Consider the following 24,103-nt stretch of genomic DNA (forward strand, 5'->3'; position numbering starts at 1 on the left):
TACGACGAGTGGCAAATACGAGTGGGAAATACAGGCCATTGCTTTTTCATGACAATATACAGTATACTGTACGATACGACTTTTTAATGCTGATGAAAATAAGGTGTTTGTAAATAGTATTAATAATAGGGGTACCCCAAGGTTGACCAACCCTGGATCATGGCCTATTCAGATGGTTCATTGATAGTAGGATACAACAGTGCAACCTAAATGTAAACATTAAAAAAGATAGCACAGAGCTTAAAATTGCTTACCTCTTGCAGATAGCTTTTTGGTGTTGATTATTTTGGCGGCATATTCCTGTCCAGTACACAGCTTGACACATCTGCGCACCACTGAAAAGGCTCCCCTGTAAACAAAGAGAAAAGGAACAGAACATCCGGTCAGACATATTATGATTAGATTAAGCTAATCATGTAAACTTTAATTAACTAGGAAGTCGGGGCACCACGTAAAGTTTTTATAGTCTCTATTTCCAGAATCGACTCTTCAGATATTTTTTTATATCTTATCGAGTACAGTCTTCTATTATTATTATTAATCTTTACCTCAGTCTCATTCCAAATGTAGTAAAATTCTTGGTTATCTGCACGAATCCTAGTTTCCATAATGAATCAGCAATATACAAATTGGCTTAATTATTTATTTACTAATTAACTAAATAATCACAGAAATGCATCACAAACAAACAGTAGATATTAGTTACTAACAATGATAGAAAAACCTGTAGTGGGCTAAGCCGATATGACGGCTTGGTAGTCAAAGGAAATGGGTGGGGACTGAGAAAGATCGGGAAAAACTAAATGGATTCACTACACAAAGTTTATAATTATATTTATTGAAATGCTAATCCTTTGTACATGAACGGCCGCTCATTCGAGAATAATTGCAATGTATATATATTTACGCCCGTCTGTCGTTGTTGTCTTCTCTGAAATCCTCGATTGTCCTGTAGGGTTGATCAGTCTCTGGTTAACTTTCCCAGAAGAAACAATGTCTTTCATGGTTGTAGGTGGTTAGAATGGATGCTTCAGAGTACCATTCAGAAATTTTCTCATAGAAGAGATGCTTCACCGGTTGTCTCTATTCTCGTTCTAGACGTACGTAATGTCTAGCTGCAGACTAGTAATTATACATCTAAGATTTTCTCTTATTCTGTAGTGATCTATAGTCTCAGAGATTAACCATTTCCAGCCATGTAGCCAAAGCTCCACGTGGTATGGTCTTGTCCTTTGGTAGAGTTGTAGTGCCAACTATTTCAATATGTCGCGTCAGCTGCATGTTTTCTACTCTGGTGCAAATTTCTTCAGGAGAGGGTTTTATCCTCGGTCAAAGAAGGTGTGGTTCTATGCTAATCTGATGTCTGGGCTCACGGGGGTGTGGCCACTGACTAGTTCATCTTTATATGAAAATCCATACTCTCATTTAGAAGGTGAATATCACATTACATCTTTTCACAAATAGTTTCATGTTTAATCACATACGTTTCACAATATTTAGATGTAAACCTGACAGCTGGGACATGTACACTTTAAGAGATATAGTTATGTGTGTTTCCTGTCCTTCATGAGATCACCAAATGAAACACACTCATCATAACTGTCCCTTAACTGTCCACGGACCATTCCCACATTTTCAGAAGTGGAAATATTGTTTAATTCTCCCATTTTGGGGATTTAGGAGTTTGGCCAAGTCTCTCTTTGTTCTGGTAGACTCTCTCAATACTGCATGGCAGTTTCTACCAGGTATTTATGACCTGTCATAACGTCATAAAACTGTGGAGAGAGAGAGAGAGAGAGAGAGGAGGGGGGGCTATGATCCTCCCCCCAGGGCACATCATGACAGTGTATAACATTAACATTGCTATGAAGGAGCCATAGTTTCTCTGAATGTTATACAAGGGGTCTTTTCTAATATAATTTTCTGCCAGCACAGCAGTGTGTCTGCCTTCTGTCCTTGGCTGGCGTGCTAATGCTGGTAATAGAATATACTATAAGTCTGAATAATAGGTTCCCCTGAGGTTCCCACCACAAAGTCAGCAAACACTGTCAGATCAGTGTGTGAGTGCGACACGTGAGAAGGTAAAAACACAAAAGCATGTGTTGTTTTGTTTGTTGTTGTTTTTTTAAACCAAGTATGCCCGCTTTTCATGTCAATATTACTGAAGTATGAAAATCCACGTTCAAAAAGAATCAGGGCAGTTTAGTTACAAATACTTGCTTTATCAGTTTGAACTAAATCAAACTGTACTAACTGCACCAGTTCACAACATTCCTTTCTCCTTCAAATAAAATGTTATTAGTCACATGAGCCGAATACAACAGTGAAATGCTTACTTACGAGCCCCTAACCAACAATGCAGTTTAAAAAAATATGGATAAGAATAAGAAATAAAAGTAACAAGTATTTAAAGAGCAGCAGTAAAATAACAATAGCGAGACTATATACAGTGGTGTACAGGCACAGAGTCAATGCGCGGGGGCACCGGTTAGTTGAGGTAATATGTACATGTAGGTAGAGTTATTAAAGTGACTATGCATAGATGATAACAACAGAGAATAGCAGCAGTGTAAAAGAGGGGGAGAGGGGGGGCAATGCAAATAGTCTGGGTAGCCATTTGATTAGATGTTCAGGAGTCTTATGGCTTGAGGGTAGAAGCTGTTTAGAAGCCTCTTGGACCTAGACTTGGTGCTCAGGTACCACTTGCTGTGCGGTAGCAGAGAGGACAGTTTATGACTAGGGTGGCTGGTGTTTTTGACCATTTTTAGGGCCTTCCTCTGACACCGTATAGAGGTCCTGGATGGCAGGAAGCTTGGCCCCAGTGATGTACTGGGCCGTACGCACTACCCTCTGTCGTGCCATACCAGACAGTGATGCAACCAGTCAAGATGCTCTTGATGGTGCAGCTGTAGAACTTTTTGAGGATCTCTCCAACGCAGAGCATATAAAGCATTGAGCTACAGTATAAGCCCACTGAAACTTTGTCATAAAGCACAGGAGCTGCATATACTGGGTGCTTCCTTTCCTTTCTCACTCAGGTCCAGCACCTGTGGATTATTAAACCACCAGACTTGCCTTCCGTAGCTCTAACTGTAGTGCTGCTGTGGGTTGTTACGTAGGTCTGCTGTAGCTGGGTCGTTCCACACGCAGAATCCTTACAGAAATACAACGCTTTACAGGTATTATTTGGGGACATGACCCATGCCAAATCTTTTCAGTCTCCTGAGGGGGAATAGGTTTTGTTGTGCCCTCTTCACGACTGTCTTGGTCTGCATGGGCCATGTTAGTTTATTGGTGATGTGGACACCAAGGAACTTGAAGCTCTCAACCTGCTCCACTGCAGCCCCGTCAATGAGAATGGGGGACGTGCTTGACGTTATCACTGATATTACACCGTTTGGAAAATATTACACCGTTGGAAAAGGGAAAGCCAGGGTTAAACTTCAGCTATTCAGAAATGAATAGTAACACTTTCACAGACACACACATACACACATTCATGTTGTCACATATTTCAACAAACAATTCAACAACACATCCATAAGGAGGACCGAGTGAAGCCCACACTCCTTGCATGTCTTCCCTGCCTTGAGCACAGTTGGTTTGTGTGTGCAGGTGGGCTAGGCAGAGCTCCCAGCTACCAGAGTCAATATCTTAACACAGTGCTCTTTATTTTTTCCTGTATCTCTCTGAAGAGACGTTAAAGTGATTTATCTTGTCAGCCGACTGGGGCATGGAGGGGTGGAGGGGGAGGGGGGCCGTGTGGCCTTTCCCCTCCTCTTCTGGGCCACTCGCACCTCGCCCCACATAGCTGGAATGACTGAAGGCTGCTGGGAAATCAGAAAGCTACACACTCAGTGCACGTAATGGGGCCTGGTAGAGACACATGGACGAGCACACACACACCCTACATATAATGGAGAGAGACACACTGAGAGACACACTCACACACTGAAATACACACGTTTTACTCTTTTTCATTTTTCACACACACACACACACACACACACACACACACACACACACACACACACACACACACACACACACACACACACACACACACACACACACACACACACACACACACACACACACACACAGACAGACACACACACACACACGCACACACTTATTTGAGACTCACAGACACCACAACCAACAACAACTGCGCCTGGAAAGTTCACACTCGGCCAGGTCTCTTTTTTGGGAGGCTTAAACACACCACAGAGAGAAACAGCATAGGCCTACGTAGCCTATTCCATAAGACAGTTAGAAAGCTACAAGATAATGGATGTGAATGTTTTTATTTTTTTTATTTTAATTTAATAGTTCGACACCCTGTTTGTAAGCTTTGAAAAAAATATCAATCTCAACCGTTTATCTTTTCCAGTGATGAAGACATGGATGTCTCATGATATGGAGAGGTATGCAAAATGGGTGAACTGAATGTTTTGGCATTCAGGTCCAAAATGTCACTTTCTAAGCACTTCTAATATGTATGGAAGGTTTAGTTCAAATCAAAAGGGGATGCTGTCAAAAAGGGATTGAATTAAAAGCAACACTACAGTCAAAACTCAAGTAGAAATGATGCGCCAATATTAAAAATCTGTTATACTAAATTAAGTGCACTTCAATATAGTCCACATGGAGAATTCAATAAATCAGATTTTTTATTTAATTAAAGGGTTGATAAAGTGCCAAAATTCAGCATTTTGACATGTCCCTCTGTCAACCCTGTGTCACTTTTAGGAAGAGTTCAGTCAAATGAATCCAAAGATTAGATTGATTTTGCTGTTTCGACAAAGTAATTTCAGAAGATTATTATTTGTATTCATGTGATTAGCGCAAACATTTTACCCCTTTAAAATAACATACCATTCCCACAAGATAAATTATTCACAGCAGGTTACATCATTTGGGTCTTCTGAACAGTATGGTGGAAAATTAAGTTCTCTTTTTTTGGTCTATTTAATATTTTTTTAATCATCTTTGACTGTGTTGGTCAAACACATCAACTAGGGCTGCGCGGTAAAATCAATACCAATAATTATCGAGGTAATTACTTCCCTCAATAACGATATAAAAACATTTAGAATCATTTTCGATAATGTCGATATAGAATAATTAGGCACAGCAGTCCATTTGACCTCTGACGCAGAAGGAACGTGTGGAGAATTGACAATATGCACGTGGAGAGGTATACGCTCACTAAAAACCACTTAGCACCTCGAGTGATGGAGTAGCCACTATTAATCACGAAAAATTAGGGATGTAGGCGAAAACAGTGGCAGTGATAGCCATGGAGAAGGAGCAGCTTCCAACAAAGAAATGATTGATAAAAAGGGTTAAACTGTTTCAGTCATTTGGAAGTGGTTTGGCTTTTTGAATTCCGTCAAAAAGCAGAGCAATGTTCGGTGCAAATTGTGCCGTAGACGGCTGGCTACGAAGTCTGGTAATACGACAAACCTATTTCAACATCTGAAGCAAAATCACTCTTTGGAACATGGAGGAAGTTTGAGTTTGTGCCATGGTATTGAAAGACGTCCCTCAAGCGCCAGCCAATCTAGGGATGTTTGCCCGAAGCGGTCAACGTTTATGCACTACAAGCAAACACAGAGAAGACAAAGACATCACAAATGCTATTATGCATTACATTGCTAAGGACATGCTACCAATTAGCACAGTCGAAAAGGAAGGTTTCAAGAGGCTTATCAATTGAATTGACCCCAGGTACGTGCTCCCTGGCCGCAAACATGGAACAATTTTTCTTCAAATATAAATGTATGTGTAGCTCACATAATTTTTTTAAATTAACCTTTATTTAACTAGGCAAGTCAGTTAAGAACAAATTCTTATTTACAATGACGGTAGAACAACAGATTTTTACCTTTTTACCTGGTCAGCTCAGGCATTCGATCTAGCAACCTTTCGGTTACTGGCTCAACGCTCTAACCACAGTTTGTTCAGGCATTCTTGAGTTTGAAGAAGACATACACCTTTTAAACATTATTTGATTAATATCGTGATAATTATCGAATGGAAATATATAGATATCGTGATAATTTATTTGCCATATCGCCCAGCCCTAAAACATATAAATAATTCCTAATTTGATGAACACCATGTAGTCCCATGCTCTTCACCACATGAGTAATGGCCGATCTTCACCTAAAACATCAACCCTCTTATTGTTAACCCTGTTAGAGGCCTAATGGTAACTTTATCAGGTTGACATTATGTTAGTTTAAATTGTACTAGGTAAACTTAAAGAAATATTAAGAAAACATTTTTTTAAATCACAAACATGCGTTTATTAAATAATAGTTGGGAAGTTACATACAGTTGAAGTCGGAAGTTTACATACACCTTTTTCACAATTCCTGACATTTAATCCAAGTAAAAATTCCCTGTCTTAGGTCAGTTAGGATCACCACTTCATTTTAAGAATGTGAAATGTCAGAATAATTAGTAGAGAGAATGATTTATTTCAGCTTTTATTTCTTTCATCACATTCCCAGTGGGTCAGAAGCTTACATACACTCAATTAGTATTTGGTAGCATTGCCTTTAAATTGTATAACTTGGGTCAAAGATTTTGGGTAGCCTTTCACAAGCTTCCCACAATAAGTTGGATGAATTTTGGCCCATTCCTCCTGACAGAGCTGGTGTAACGGAATCAGGTTTGTAGGTCTCCTTGCTCGCACATGCTTTTTCAGTTTTGCCCACAAATTTTCCCTGAGATTGAGGTCAGGGCTTTGTGATGGCCACTCCAATACCTTGACTTTGTTGTCAATTTTGGAAGTATGCATGGGGTCATTGTCCATTTGGAAGACGCATTTGTGACCAAGCTTTACCTTCTTGACTGATGTCTTGAGATGTTGCTTCAATATATCCACATAATTTTCCATCCTCATGATGTAATTATTTTGTGAAGTGCACCAGTCCCTCCTGCAGCAAAGCACCCCCACAACATGATACTGCAACCCCCGTGCTTCACGGCTGGGGATCTTCGGCTTGCAAGCTTCCCCCCTTTTTCCTCCAAACAAAATGATGGTCATTATGGCCAAACAATTATATTTTTGTTTCATCAGACATTTCTCCAAAAAGTACAATCTTTGTCCCCATGTGCAGATGCAAACCGTAATCTGGCTTTTTTATGGCGGTTTTGGAGCAGTGGCTTCTTCCTTGTTGAGCGGCCTTTCAGGTTGTGTCAATATAGGACTCGTTTTACTGTGGATAGAGATACTTTTGTACCTGTTTCCTCCAGCATCTTCACAAGGTCCTTTGCTGTTGTTCTGGGATTGATTTGCACTTCTCGCACCAAAGTACATTCATCTCTAGGAGACAGAACGCGTCTCCTTCCTGAGTGGTATGATGGCTGCGTGGTCCCATGGTGTTTATACTTGCGTACTATTGTTTGTACAGATGAACGTGGTACCTTCAGGCATTTGGAAATTGCTCCCAAGGATGAATCAGACTTGTGGAGGTCTACAATTTTTTTCTCTGACGTCTTGGCTGATTTCTTTTGATTTTCCCATGATAAAAAGCAAAGAGGCACTGAGTTTGAAGGTAGGCCTTAAAATACATCCACAGGTACACCTCCAATTAACTCAAATTATGTCAATTAGCCTATCAGAAGCTTCTAAAGCCATGACATAATTTTCTGGAATTTTCCATGCTGTTTAAAGGCACAGTCAACTTAGTGTATGTAAACTTCTGACCCACTGGAATTGTGATACAGTGAATTATAAGTGAAATAATCTGTCGGTAAACAATTGTTGAAAAACGTACTTATGTCATGCACAAAGTAGATGTCCTAACCGACCTGCCAAAACTATAGTTTGTTAACAAGAAATGTATGGAGTGGTTGAAAAACGAGTTTTAATGACTCCAACCTAAGTGTATGTAAATTTCCGACTTCAAATGTAAGTGTCTGTAAGAGGGTTGACATATATTTTGGTACCGTATAAGTGCAGATCAAATAAAATATTCTTAGTTAACAGGATTTAATGCCTGAGATATTTTTTCTTCTTCTAAGTCTGTAAGCTAAACATATCCACCATGCAACTGAAATGTTGAAGGAAGAGATATTTTGAAGTGAATTTCTTAAAAAGTTTGCATGTCCAAAAAGCACCAATTTTGTGGAACGACCCAGCTACAGCAGGCCTACGTAACAACCCACAGCAGCACTACAGTTAGAGCTACGGAAGGCAAGTCTGGTGGTTTAATAATCCACAGGTGCTGGACCTGAGTGAGAAAGGAAAGGAAGCACCCAGTATATGCAGCTCCTGTGCTTTATGACAAAGTTTCAGTGGGCTTATACTGTAGCTCAATGCTTTATATGCTCTGCGTTGGAGACATACAGTATAGACAGCTTTACAACACCATCCATGCTTTAGATGTTGGATTTAGTGTGGCAATAACCCTTAGAGTCTATTGACACATTTGCCAATATAAATAACATAATAAAAAAATAAAACCAATCCGTCAGTTTATTGTTTTGGCTGCTTCTCAATCCACCACATCTGCCTATGGCGGCCTTCCACATCTGCCTATGGCGGCCTTCCACATCTGCCTATGGCGGCCTTCCACATCTGCCTATGGCGGCCTTCCACATCTGCCTATGGCGGCCTTCCACATCTGCCTATGGCGGCCTTCCACATCTGCCTATGGCGGCCTTCCACATCTGCGGTGGAAGATGGTTGAGCTACAACGGTGTTTGTCTCACGGAAATGGCTTTAACAACCACTCTATGGAAAGGGGAGACTCTCACAAACACGATGGAGGTAGTTTTGTGCATACCCCAAAAAAGGGGTTAAATATGTGTATTAAAAATATTAATTTCCTGAGCTTTCCTGTAGCTCCTAGATATAGGACAAATACTTCAAAACCTTATTTAAAAATATTTTTAAAAAAATGTCATTTATGAATGTGATATTCAATGCGTTTCTATGGGAATTGGTAGTAAAGGCCAAATTCAATATCTTAATAAAATAATTATTTTATATATATTTTCATACCAAAAGGGGTCCTAAATATACATTGTCATATTTATGTGGTAAAAACGATTGCCATTTAAAGTGCCGGTGCGTCAACATTTCATCCATTGATCCTAAAAGACTATGACCAAAAATATAGCTTAGTTTTCTTTATTTACTTACCCCATAGTCAGAATTAGCGTCGCTGCTAGTGAAACAATAGGAATGGTAGAGCCTATGGTAGGATGCTTAAAAAACCATGCCCAAATCCTCAGTCCCTTCAAACCAAATGGTATAGCAACACAAATACCATAACAAGTTTCACATATAGAATGTGGATATTATAGGAATTCTAGGAATTCTGGTATTTATAGAACGTTTCCTGTAAAATAACTATTTTCAGAGAATACACACCAATACTGCACTATGTGTACATATAGAGGGTAGCTGGTTTCTGAATTACAGTGAAGTATTCATACCACTGACAGACTTTTATGAGCAGTTTTGACTGCAACTAAGCTTAGAATGTTTGATTGATTAAAAACAAGTTGATTGATAAAGTCATGAAAAATAGGAAGAATTTAATAAACCACCGTTGGTGCTATGATGACAAATATACCTCTGTGGTCAAAATGACCCCAGTCGGTTGTATGAAGGTGAACACAAGCAGGTGATCTGTCTATCTGGTCAAAATCACTCCAATAGGTACCCCTTCGCCCTCTGGTAGTATGGATAACTTAATATTATTTCTCAAATAAATACTTTAGCATTTCTCTAGAAAGACTACCTTTTAGAGCATACACACCAATACAGCTCTGGGTGTAGATTCAAAACATATGTGTGTTCTGTATTGCAGTTCTATCAAGCCTTTACAACATTGGCAGACGTTGTACACCATTGGCAGATTTTTATATGCACTTAAAGTAAGGTTATTTTGTTTTTGAATACAGCCATATGATACGTGGTATAGAAAAGTACAAGCTTAGGTGAGTACATGGAGAGCTATATCTCTGCAGATTATCTGTTTATCTGGTCGAAATCACTGTTACAGGTCCCCCTTCACCCTATGGTGGTACACACAAAATGTTTTCGAAAAGGGTTTGTCAGCTGTCCCCATAAGAGAACCGTTTTTGGTTCCATGTAGAACCCTCTCTGTAAAGGGTGAATGTTTAGAACCTGTAAGCAAAAATAGTTACTCAAAGGGGTTGTCCAATGGGGACAGCCAAATAACCCTTTTAGGTTCTAGATAGCACCTTATTTTCTAAGAGTGTTTGGACAACCTGGTATTATGACTTGAGAAAAACATACACTGAGTATACAAAACATTAACAACAGATTTTTCCATGACAGACTGACCAGGTGAAAGCTCTGATCCCTTATTGATGTCACTTGTTAAATCCACTTCAATCAGTGTAGATGAAGGGGAGGAGATTTTTAAGGATTTTAAAGCCTTGAGACAATTGACACATGGATTGTGTTTGTGTGCCATTCAGAGGGTGAATGGGCAAGACAAAATATTTGAAAACCTTTGAATGGGGAATGGTAGTAGGTGCCAGGCGCACCAGTTTAAGTGTATCAAGAACTGCAATGCTGCTGGGGTTTTCACGCTCAACAGTTTCCCGTATGTATCAAGAATGTCCACCACCCAAAGGACATCCATCCAGCCAACTTGACACAACTGTGTGAAGCACTGGAGTCAACAAGGGCCAGCATCCCTGTGGATTGATTTCAACACCTTGTAGAGTCCATACCCCGACGAATTGATGCTGTTCTGAGGGTAAAAGAGGGGGGGTTCAACTTAATATTAAGAAGGTGTAGATTCAAATAAAAGGTCCTATCTATCAAATTGCAATAGGTGGAATTGGGTGTTTTTGGCTGGGGTCCATATTGATACCAAAACTACCAAAACTAGGGCTGGGCGGTATATCGTATTTTACTATATACCGGTATAGATGAACGGACCGGTTTGATGATATTTCAATGTTTGGTTTGTTAAATGTGATACACAACTCCAGCACATATAATGTCTGTTTGTATGGTTTTACTCTGTTTGCTACTTCTCTCTCCTACGTCTCTACGTCTCTCTCCTGCTGCTGCATTCCGCTAACCTTCGCCCAGCCCTGCACCCTGTCACTCAAGAAGAGAGCCGTTGCTGGACCACGGAGTCACAAGCACTTTATAGATTACCATTAGCTGCTAACACAAATCATTTTAGCAATAAACAGGCAAACAGTCGTTTACAGACAGTAAAGTACACACACTAATAGTGTAATTATAGAACGCTTGTGGAAATCAGCATGTCACCAACATTGCTGCATCCCTCTGACCATGCAGAGGGAACGTCAAGAAAGTAAGAAAGTGCTTGTGACTCCGTAGTCCAGCAACTGCTCTCTTCTTGAGTGACAGATTTGTTGCCCATATCATGCAGCATGGTACAGTGTGGAAATGATGGTAAAAGTGCAGGAAATGCAGAAATGTATGAAAATGCTGAAAATTATTTTTGGTTTGGGGTTGGATTGAACAGTATAAATGGAAAAAGACCCATTGAAATTACTTATAATTTATGTGTTGTCACATTAGGGTCAGGGGATATTCCGAAAGCATATTTAGAACTTTTAGTGTTCAAAAACATAAAATACCATCAAAATTATAGATATTTTGTCCATATCTGACAAAATGATTTGATTGATTGACAAAGACAATTTAATAAACCACTGTTGGGCTATGATGACAAATATACCTCTGTGGTCAAAATGACCCCAGTTGGTTGTAATGAAGGTTAACAAAAGTCCCCCGGGAAGAACATACCATGGGTGCTAAAGGTAGTTTGTGTCTATGAATGGGCTACTGACATAATATGCATCAAACTCAGAGGTTCAGGTTGTGAAAAAAAACACAGTTAGTTAATTTGAGATTCATTTTCAATCGGCCTATCTCAACCGGTGGCCTCTTGTTGGTGAATGTTAAGAACCCGAATCTCTCATCGGTGAAAGAAACGTTCGCTCCCTGATTTGAATTACTGCTAGGACTGCTTCTTGAGCTGCAAACAACAATTATCTGCAAATAAATGACAAAATCGTTGTCTGAATTTGGTGAAACGTCCCTGCAGAAACATTAGTAGTGGGGCGAGCATGTCATTCTGGTCCATGCTATTTATTTAAGTGAAAACCAATTAATTTCGAATTACAGTTTTAAAACTGCAACATTTTCTCTAAGCCGCATGGCAAAATGTGTAAAATAGCATGAGATTAGCAATGAAACTGCACATTTTTCTCTGCGGGGGCTTGCTCGAAAGTTGCAGCGCAGCAAGACACCAAACAGCCGCCCCATTTATATACAGCTCAAAATGTCAGTCTCCCGGACCGCTACCTGTGGTTGTTGCCTTCTGATAGGGTGATAGGGGGGAGCCAGGGAGAGAGAGCTCGCAAACCAAAGCAATATTACCCAATGCCTATGGAGAGCTTTGTATAGACGCATTGACCAACTATTGCCATAATATTTTTAAGAGCGCAGGGAACAAGAATCTCGTGTGTGTGTGTGTGTGTGTGTGTGTGTGTGTGTGTGAAGAGACAGCGTAAACGACAAGTCAGCGACTGCAAATTACCAAAACAATCAGGCTTACTTTCCCAGCTCTTCATATAGCTGAAATTCGTCCGTGAATCGTGTACAGGTTGTCGCAGCCATGTCTCCGTATCTCGTGCTTCTCTCACCGCTGCTCCTTTGCTAGATATGATCCTCCTGCGCGGTATGTAGCCAAATTCTTCTCAAAATACGAGTGCTCTTTCTGCGCTGCAGGCGACTCAAAGATACCCTTATACGGCAGCCGATAAGGTTATGGTTGTCTGCGTCTAAGGTGGTTGTTTACTCTCGTCTCCCCCACTATTTTTCTACTGTAGTGTACTGTATCGTTCCTCACCAGTTCACTCGACTGTGCAAAGCGAAGCGCTCCAAAGCCCTATAGCTCGATCTGCTCAGCGCTGCCCTCGATTGGGCGCTGCGCTTAACTGCGTGCCTGGGTAACGTAATCGCGGCGCCAGTGCTTCCAAATAGGGACAAATGTAAGACCTAGGTTATTTGTGTTTTGCGTAAGGCGCATAATGTAGATTTCACTTCAGATGTAAAACGTAATGACAATGTAGTACAAACAATAGCCTAATACATATATTATGTTAACCCTCCTGCTGTGTTCCTGTCGAATTATAAATTATCTCTGAAAAACGTAGTTCGTTTAATATGATTGTCATAAAGTTCCATGACTTTGTCCACACAGGGCATCTGAACACACAATATAACATTTGATGATTTTCATTACATTTTGTGTATTTTATTTAACCTTTGTACACCTGTGGTGTTCCCGGTCAAAAATGACCGATCATTAGAAATGAATGGGTGAGATTACTGTATAAAATTTGAGTTCAGGCACATGCCCATTCATCAGATGGACACACTTCCTCTCCCAGACCCCCTCATATACATGTGTGTTTGAACACACACACACACACACACACACACACACACACACACACACACACACACACACACACACACACACACACACACACACACACACACACACACACACACACACACACACACACACACACCCCTTCTTGGCTTCCATGGCAACCCCCACAGGAACCTTTCCCCAATAGAATCTTTCCCCCACGGGAACCACACCTGTTGGCATTCTCACAAACAATAGCAACATTGTTTCAATAATACATAGAACCTTTCTCGCAGCTCTGGTATATAAAGCTTTTTTGAGGCCTTGTTCACAATTAATTCTGTGGCAGCACAATAACCAAACGATATATACTGTATGTGAGGCTCTTGAGCATATCTTTAATCATGACACTGTGAGGACAGAGTCCTTGTTAAACTTTGACACAAAGTAGTGTGTGATAAATAGCACAATATATTTCATCTGAATATTTGTTACGAGTGCCTGGACACAGCCCTTAGAATTGGTATATGGCCAATATACCACAAACCCCCAAGGTGCCTTCTTGCTATTATAAACTGGTTATCAACGTAATTAGAGCAGTAAAAATAAATGTTTTGTCATACCTGTGGTATACGGTCTGATATACCACGGCTGTCAGCCAATCAGCATTCAGGGCTCTAACCACCCAGTTTATAACGCATGCTATAATACAGTAATGCTGCTTGAAGTCATTTTAAAACAAATAATATCACATAAAACATTTTGTAGATATGTCGTTACAGTCAATGGATAGCCTGCAGGTGATTGTGGTGTGCAACACTTACAGTAAATCATGTTGCTGTCAAATAACTTCCTTTACACATGTTACAGTCCAAGGGTTGTGTGTCTGACTTGATAGAATACTGGAACAGTTTCATTCTGTTGTCACATTTCTAACCAAAGTGAGCTTAACCAGAGAGTTTAGAAAACCTCCTACTCTACTATATTTGACAACTTGCATGATCCACATGGTCCATTCCAATCCAGGGGAAAACCCCAATTGGGTAACTTTGGGGGAAAACTAACCAAATCCTTATAAAGTTGTTTTTCCTGTGGTTAGCCAGCCTCCACTCACCATATGAGTCTCAAGCTAATATGAAAGAAAAGAAAGTGTTAGAAATAAATGGTAAATAATGTATTGTATCATTTGATTCATTTTTATTGTAAATAAGAATGTTTCTAAAAAAAACTTCTACATTAATGCGGATGCTACCATGGTTACGGATCATTCTGAATGAATCGTGAATAATGAGTGAGAAAGTTAGATGCACAAATACAGTATCATTACCCCCCACCCCCACAAATGCTAACCTCTGATTGTAATGCTGAGATGTCTTGGGGTTATGATATTTGTGCGTCTAACTTTCTCACTCATCATTATTCACGATTCATTCAAAATTATCCGTAATCATGGTAGCATCCACATTAATGTAGACGTGTTAAACATATTCTTTCTTATTTACAATAAAAGTGACAATACATTATTTACCATTAATTTTTATTGGGCCCAACATAATCTGAAACACAACCAAAACAAACAGCAAATGCATCCAACAAATGTGTAGTCACAAGCTTGATGCAGTCATTGCATCCTATGAATATGGGACCAAATACTTCACTTTAATACACATAAGTGAATTTGTCCCAATACTTTTGGTCCCCTAAAATGGGGGAACTATGTACAACAAGTGCTGTAATTTCTAAACGGTTCACTCAATATGGATGAAAATACCCTCAAATTAAAGCTGATAGTCTGCACTTTAACCTCATTGTATCACCCAACATGCTGGAGTACAGAGCCAAAACAAAAAAATGTGCCACTGTCCCAATGCTTTTGGAGCTCACTGTATATAGTTTGATGTTGATTTATGTTAAATAATGTGTATAAATCAGTTTGATGCAAATCAGGATGGCTGTCATACAAAGGCTTCCCATGTATTGATTCAATCTTTAAAGGGATAGTTCACCCAAATAACAAAAGGACATATTGGTTTCCTTTTGCTGAAAGCAGTCAATGGACAAGCAAATCCATGTTTTGGTTTAGTTTCACTGGCACTGTTTCCACATGCTAATGTTTCAGCATTTGTGGCACAAATCCCATTCAAGTCATAAGCCCAATATTAGCATTTTTCGCACATCATCTCCAAATCCTTCAAAAAGTATCTACAATTTATTGTGAAGCTCAACAAAGTCAGGTATAGATGTTTTGAACATGATTCGTGAAAATAGGAATTCACTGTCAATTCTGGTTGACAGATTTGCATATCAGCTGGTCGGCATCACCAGCCGTTCCATTAGAGAAGTATGGGAACAGTCTCTCAGTAAACGTGTCTTCATGAGTGTAGATGTGTCATGTCTTTGGTGTTGTAGAAGGATACCTCCGCCCTGATAATCCAGCTGCAGTCTGATCCTCTGGGGTATCTTCTTCGGAGCTAAATCTACAGTTACCACTCCTCAGTTGTACAGCCAAGGTTGTGAACCCCTCAGATGCCATAACCTGGGCATTAAACCTGTTCCTCTCTAGGTAGTCAGGGAGCTGCATGTTTTGGGCTAAGGTGTTTCACACTGGTCAGATCATCAGACAGTGAGAGGCAGGGGTTTGCAATATACTCACAGGAGTATATTTGATGATCCCTTGCATCTTGTCCCAGACTCTGAACTGCAGGTTTCCCAAGTGATTGGCCATGTCTATCAGCGCTCCTGAGACCAGCTGAGGATCTGGCAGTGTGAACTGGGCCCTGGAGCTTGTCTGGATGTGTTTGTAGTCCTTGAGGAATGGCACCTACTGTTTCAGGAGTTCCTGTTTCACCGCAGAAATGATTGGTGATCCTGAATGTTCTGCATCTCTGGCGATCATCTTTCCCTTCCTCCCTCAGTGCAGCCTGTCCCTCTGTTGGGTGTCTCAATAGAAAACCCACCTAACTTTATATTACTTAAACAAAAGGACTATTGTCAAAAGTCGATTATTACAGTTGATCAGAAAGCGCTTCTCCGTTAAAGAACGACTGCCCCTGAAAACCAACTAATCGCTTCGAAAACAGCCTGTGAGTCAGAAACATTTATTCTAGTGTCAAAATTGACTAAAGTGTAAATAGGATCATTTTACTCATAGTCAGTCTCGTCTAAAACTGAGTTTGGAACCTAAGTGGCATCCCATGTAATTTAAGGTAAGATTTGGATTGTAATTATGGCAACAATTCATGTCCCCTTTTGCCAAGATCCACCTGTAAATCATCCAAACATCAGCCATGGTGGTGAGTATACCAGTAGCTAGATCAAATTGTAATAACATTTTTAAATGAACTAGGTAAGTCAGTTAAGAACAAACTCTTATTTACAATGATGGCCTCCGGGGAACAGTGGGTTAACTGCCTTGTTGAGGGGAAGAACAACATATTTTTTACCTTGTCAGCTCGGGGATTTGATCCAGCAACCTTTCAGTTACTGGCCCAATGCTCTACCGCCACCCGAAACATTTCCTTCAAGCCGGATCAAGGGCCACTTCATTGCTTGACGACTTTTGACGTGAAAAATGAGTGCTACGAAAATGAGAAAAGTGGACTCTGAATGTAGTGTGCTTAAAGAATGGACAGCAAAAGACTTTACTAATATTGGATATAAGGCGGTATATCTGGTAAGGCAAGAAAGTGTTGCCGCTTTTAAGGAATATAATCTTGATCGACGGTTTCGATCTTTTTTCTATAGCACTGGATGCAGCTATTAGCCAACAACTTAGGACTGACTACAACAGTACACTAACTAGCAGCAACAAACCCAACCCATAACAAAACATGTCACCGTTGGTTGCATAGGGTAACGGTGTCTCCGGCCTGAATCTAATCCAATCTGGAGTCACTCTACATCTGTAAAGCATAGAATTGGCTTCCAAACGAGATTGTTATTTCTAAAGCTGTGTTTATAATTGAGGGATGATGACAATCGTTGACCCTGTTTTTCTGTTAGACAAATTGCACAGTTGGGTGCCAGACTGATCGTCTGGTCATGAACGGATGCCGAAACTTACCAGAAGGAACAAAGGTATCATACCATGTCCAGCAATGTCATTGCAATGGTTTAGCGACCTCCAAAAATAATTGAATTCACTGCTAAACACAGTTTATCACAGCTTATCAGGCAAGACCTCAGAATAAAATTATTATGCGACACAAGTATCCCTGTGCCACCTCCATTTTTGCCAGTGTCCCTCAACTCCTAAGAGAAAGACACTCCATCACGAGGCCTCTGATAGTGACCTGAGGTACTGCCCTGATGACACAAAAGGCTTAATCAACAATGACAGGTAGTGTGTTATGTGAAAAGATGTATTAAAAAAATACCCAGTTTTATAAACTAGTAGGCTAATTCCCCAGCCAAGCAGATACAACTAGCCATTTTGGTTGTGAAGTGCATTAGCAAAAAGCTTCATCCTTTACAACAAAATGCAATTTACCACTTGGCTGTCTATTATATTCCCCTGTCACAGGCTCTCCTAGTCAACACCACCTAATAAGATTGCCTGCTGCAGTATTTCAAGAGATATCCAATTTGCAGCAGAACATGCAGCATAGAGAAGACCAGCAATGGAGCCCTCATAAGCATCATGTCGACATGCCCTTGGTGTGAGCATTCCTATGAATGGAACAGTATTGCCAAGCATCCGACCAGCAACCTTCACCCGTCAGCGGCAACAGCTTTCACAGGCTCATCATTTGTATAAATACAGAATGTAACCTACTTTGACAAATTAGATAACACTATTGTGAAGTATAATTCTTGTAAGCTGATATTTTAGAGGATAGCTCAGCTTTAATATTGCAGATATATTGTGGCATCTATCACTGTAATTGTCTGCATAATTCCCACTCCCCAATGCATATTTTAAATATGCAGTATCAGTGAAAAGTCTGAACACACCTACTCATTCAAGGGTTCCTTTATTTTTACTATTTTCTACATTTTAGAATAATAGTGAAGACATCACTATGAAATCATGTAGTAATCAAATCAACATATATTACGTATTTTTCAAAGTAGCCACCCTTTGCCTTGACAGCTTTGCACACTCTTGGCATTCTCTCAACCAGTAAACACGTGGAATGCATTTCAATTAACAGGTGTGCCTTGCTAAAAGTTCATTTGTGGAATTTATTTCCTTCTTAATGGGTTCGAGCCAATCCGTTGTGTTGTGACAAGGTAGGGTTGGTATACAGAAGATGGCCCTATTTGGTAAAGGACCAATTCCATATTATGGCAAGACCAGCTCAAATAAGCAAAGAGAAATGACAATCCATCATTACTTTAAGACATGAAAGTCAGTCAACATTTCAAGAACTTTGAAAGTTTCTTAAATTGCAGTCGCAAAAACCATCAAGAGCTTTGATGAAACTGGCTCTCACGAGGACCGCCACAGTGAAAAGCAGACCCAGAGTTACCTTTGCTGCAGAGGATATGTTCATTAGAGGCAACTGCACCTCAGATTGCAGCCCAAATAAATGCTTCACAGAGTTCAAGTAACAGACACATCTCAACATCAACTGGTCAGAGGAGACTGCATGAATCAGGCCTTCATGGTCAAATTGCTGCAAAGAAATCACTACTAAAGGACACCAATAAGAAGAAGAGACTTGCTTGGGCCAAGAAACACGAGCAATCGAAATTAGACCGGTAAAAATCTGTCCTTTGGTCTGATGAGTTCAAATTTTGGATTTTTGGTTCCAACCGCCGTGTCTTTGTGAGATGTAGAATAGGTGAACGGATGATCTCTGCATGTGTGGTTCCTACCATGAAGCATAGAGGAGGAGGTGTGATGGTGCTTTGCTGGTGACACTGATTTATTTAGAATTCCAGGTGAAGCTGGTTGAGAGAATGCCAAGAGTGTGCAAAGCTGTCAAGGTCAAGGGTGGCTACTTTGAAGAATCTAAAATATATTTTAATTTTTTGGTTACTACATGATTCCATGTGTGTTATTTCATAGTTTGTCTTCACTATTGTTCTACAATGTAGAAAATATTAAAAAATAAAGAAAAACCCTTGAATGAGTAGGTGCCCAAACTTTTGACTGGTATTGTAAAAATGTGCAAATATTACACTTGTCTTTCATCTTCTATTGTCATTCACAAGCCAATACAGATATGGTACCCATCAGCATTTTGTCTGGTCGTACATGTTAGTCGTCATCCCTTCGTATGATGTCCCATATGTCCCGACTCAATAAAAACAAAAAGACGAAAAGTAAGCCTAATCTTTTATAATTTTTATGCTGAGTGCACGGCCTCTCTGTTCAGACATCTGTATCAGCCTATATTTTAGTCAGGGGACTCCATGACAAGCTCTCTCCTCTGTCCTTCATCTGTAGAAAAGGTAGAGTTGATACATACAGCACTGATTACATTGTCAATGGTTGTTAGGTGAAAGACAACTGATATCTGGTCATAGTTTGACATACTCAAATGTGACCAATGTGAAGTGGGTTTGGTACCTGGCCACATACTACCTCAGCCTTTTGCTCCTGATATGGTAGGGAGTTCCCACAACACTACTGAATAACAAATCCACCAGGTTTTTTAAGTAGCCTGTGAATTATTATTATTATTTTTTAAATCACTCAAACACATATTGGGAGAAATTACTTTAGTTTGGAAGTAATTATACTAAGAGTGACTAAGTGCAGAATAGATTGAGGCCAGTAATGCTGACGCCGTGACTATACAACCAGCATTACATTGCTGAGTGCTTGCTGACACTAATTTGTATCATGTTAGCTAAAAAGACTGGCACTCAGGCTAGACGAATACCATTTTTACCCTAGAAAATACACAATAGACTTATGAGAACAAGCATGTTGTTTTAGCACTAGGAGCAGACCTTATAGGCAGGTGCAACGTTAGCTATGCAAATCTTCCCCTATGACATTACATCACATAAGCTGTGTTTGAATTCTCATACTAACCGGACTATTTGTGACGTGAATTGAGCAGATCGTATGCTTATCGGTCATAGTGTGGATATAGTTAGTATACATAAAGTTCCTGGATGTCGTACTAAATTTGCCAATATATGATGTATACACGCAGGAAATACAGGCTGCGGTCTTATGCCCTTGGGGGAATCCCTGTCGCCATCTTGGAGGGCGGTCCAAATGATTAGCCAAGCAAGGGAAGTTTGCAACGTAAGCCCCTCAGCCCTCGTTTTTAGTCGGCTTTGCGAATGTACAATTATGTTCACTCCGGGGCCTGAACCTCCCACAATTCAATTCGTGACGATTGTACATTCGGTAAGAAAAGTCTGCAAAAACTTACAAACAAGATCAATGGAGAAGTCAACATACAAGTATAAATAAAAGCAAATGCAAATAAGTTAGAAATTGTGCTACTAATGCACATGACAAAAAAACGTTTTGTAAAAAGTAAATATGTTTTTGTTTGGTTCTCTTTTGGAAAATGTAGAAATAAAACATTTCCCTTTTTCAGAAGTTCCAGCTAGGCAGGCTAACGTTTGTTAGCTAATTCATTTGCTAGCTATAATACAGTAGGATTATATTAATAATTATATATTTAATATAAGTAGACATGCACTCAATTGACTGAAACACATATAAAGCACCCACAAGCTACCGGTGGCTGAAAACAATCATCGTGGGATGAACGAGTGATGAATTTCCGGCCTAGGGTGGTCCATTTAAAAAAATCATTGCTTCCTCCATTGCCCCTTGCCGTACAAGTGTGGTGTGCTTTACGGAGAAAGCACACCATGCGATTATGTTAGGTCAGCGCCTAGTCACAGAAAACCATACAGCCATTATCCAGCCAAGTAGAGGGCTCACAAAAGTCAGAAATAGCGATTAAATGAATCACTAACCTTTGATGATCTTCATCAGATGGCACTCACAAGACTTCATGTTACACAATAAATGTGTGTTTTGTTCGATAAAGTTAATCTTTATGTCCAAAAACCTCAGTTGAAATTGGTGCGTTATGTACAGTAATCATTGTCTCAAACAACCGGTGAAAATGCCCGTATGGGAGTTGTAGTGATGAGACAAGAATAGTAGCTACTAAACAATTGGACACCACGAAATTGGGGCGAAAAAGGGGTCAAATAAAAAAAATGAAGTCTGACTAGTAATTTGTTGTGCTAACTAGCTAGCAAGACGATGCACAGCATCAACTTCCGGTAGACCGTGGAAGAGCTAGTATGCTCAACTGAAAGGATACTGTTACGTTTACTAAAATGAACTAATAGTATTAAGTATGTAGTATACAGTATGTTAGTATGGGTATTCTGACACAGCTATGTGTTTCATCTTGACATTTTGGCAGCTGGTTATTGTTATGCAAAAGACTCATGGTATTTGAACACGTTGTGTGACTAGGATATTGATCATTTGAGAAAATAGCAAAAGGTTGCGCTCTGTTCCTTGTCTCAGGCTGCACAGCTGTTCACTCAAGTGATCATATTTTTACCAATCAGACTTTAGTTTAATATTGTGTTTACTAATATGTATAAAACTAGCTTTGATTTAGAATTGCCCATTATCAAATTGGGAACAGTGGCAGCGGAAAAAAATCAATTTAATCGGTGTGCACTCAAATAGTGCATGCTTCCCTGCCACCATAAATATTCCACTCCATGCATCAACCACTGTTTGGGGAGCATGTTCTTGCTGCCTGACAAAACCCAAAATATATTTGAGTTTGTTTAACATCACCCCCGGCCACCACACTACACATACCCCCAGTCTTGTTTTGCACAAAATAATAAAATGCAGTACTACAGGATATTTCTTAACATAGCTCTTTATTAGCTAGCTATAACTGGCATGTTCACATATCGCCAACCAGGATCAAAACTGACGATGACCTAACCATTTGGGTGGTCTTAACCAATCATAGCACAGTATGATATGGCGGTAAAATGCATCCAATTACAATTCAGTATGTTTACACATGAATATTACACCCACAGCCCTGGAAAGAGTGACTATGCGCTACAATTTGGAATTACAGTGTACAATGCTTTCAACACGTGCTAATTTTTACAATAGCCAACTGTTTTACAACTTTAAACTTTCACCATCAACACCCCTTTTCCCCTGTACCCATTGCCCGACAGGTGGTAATCCTCTGTATGCCATGGGCTACCCAGTGCTTCATTTGGCAAACCAAGTGAAATCTGTTTGGTACCATCAATAGTAATATGTTTTTGCAACAAAACATATTTCACTAAACTTGCTGAAGAGTGATTAGTAATTATGTTCCGGCACCCAGACCATCCGCTCAACAAAAAAACTATAATAATCCTGCCATGGCTGAATTTAGTTGATGGTCCCCTGGCCTACGGCTATACGTTCTCTCCCAGACTCATGGATAGATATACACATACACACTTTGGAGCGTAGCATAAGATAATCAGTCCATCCAGGATGCATAATACAGCCCACACTCAAAGGCGATTACTCAAATTTGTTGAATTTTGGAGTCTAGGCTAGACCAATGATAAACATTTGCTTAAATCAGTTTTGTTTTTCTGCCATGCGTAATATGCGGTAGGCTTTCATTTTTTTTTCAGGCCTGGGCTCATAAGCATAAGCTCTAACATATGCATATGAGTGTTTTGAATTAAGGCCAGATCCTTCAAGATGTTCATAGATAACCAGTAGGGTCAACTAATAATCACAGTGGTTGTAGAGGGTGGAGCAGGTCAACACCTCAGGAGTAAATGTCAGTTGGCTTTTCATAGCCAGGCAGAGGTCTAGACAGAGTGGTAGAGACAAAAACAGCAGGTCCAGGACAGGTCAGGGTTCCACAGCTAGAACAGCAGAAACTGAATCAGCAGCACAACCAGGTGGACAGCCAGGAGTCATCAGGTATGGTCCTCGGAGAGAGCGAGAGAAGGTAGTTATGGGAGGATCAAAATCAGAGAGATAGGTTTGAGAAAGTCCATGTAATGCTTTGTGGGTTAACAGTATAACCTTGAAATCAGCCCTAGCCTTAACAGGAAGCAACTGGTCTTGTTCAAGTTTTAAATTGACACCACCTGTTAGCTAGAGATGACATGCAGGAGCTTGTAATTTTGTTTGTCTGCTTTGGTGCTAATTAGCATTTCCAAATCCGAGTATAAGTAGAGCCAAATATATTGATAATTCCTTGTCAGAGAGAGATTTACGTGGTTATCAAAATGTCACGCCCGGGTAATGCTACACGAAACAGCCCATAAGTGTTTCTAAAATCCTCTATGGGGAAAATTGGTGGAACAAAAACTGGAACCATTTCCATTTGACTACTAGGTTTTATTATATCTCCACTGTGGGGCTCTATTGGACATCAATGGCAAAAGTGTCATGCAAGTAATCCATACCCAACTCATCCATACCCGTCGTAATGCACTCACTTCCAAATCTAGTTTTGGATTAGAGACTGATCAAAATTATCCTATTTACTCTTTATAGTCAGATTTGACACTGTAATTAATGTTTGACTCACATTGATCACACATAGGCTTTTAAAAACAGAAGTTGGTTTGAGGCCATTCCCATTTAAGACCTAACCAATCAGGTGAGGTCCTAACTAATCAGTTAATTGATCAATCGAGTACAAGGGAGGAGCGAAACTCAGAAATTCACACCAATAGAGTTTGGCACC

The 24,103-nt window shown here is 40.0% G+C and overlaps 1 protein-coding gene across 38 annotated transcripts in view; it reads right to left on the reverse strand.

The window, feature by feature from the left end:
- LOC112248878 (calcium/calmodulin-dependent protein kinase type II subunit beta) overlaps positions 1-12,959 on the reverse strand; it is an 87,358-nt gene extending 74,399 nt beyond the window's left edge. For 20 of the 38 annotated variants that reach the window (XM_042320798.1, XM_024418272.2, XM_042320803.1 and 17 more), the window contains exons 1-2: positions 12,603-12,958; positions 255-349 (exon numbers count right to left, since the gene is read on the reverse strand). In XM_042320798.1, coding sequence (XP_042176732.1) covers positions 255-349; positions 12,603-12,664 — 157 coding nt within the window. In that variant the 5' untranslated portion in view covers positions 12,665-12,958. Of the gene's footprint in view, positions 1-254; positions 350-12,602 lie in introns of all 38 variants that reach the window. The other 18 variants (XM_024418270.2, XM_042320800.1, XM_024418268.2 and 15 more) reach the window with 3 other exon arrangements.
- Between the last annotated feature and the right edge of the window lie 11,144 nt (positions 12,960-24,103).

The sequence above is a fragment of the Oncorhynchus tshawytscha genome, linkage group LG04 (genome assembly GCF_018296145.1).
Source record: "Oncorhynchus tshawytscha isolate Ot180627B linkage group LG04, Otsh_v2.0, whole genome shotgun sequence".
NCBI lineage: Eukaryota > Metazoa > Chordata > Actinopteri > Salmoniformes > Salmonidae > Oncorhynchus > Oncorhynchus tshawytscha.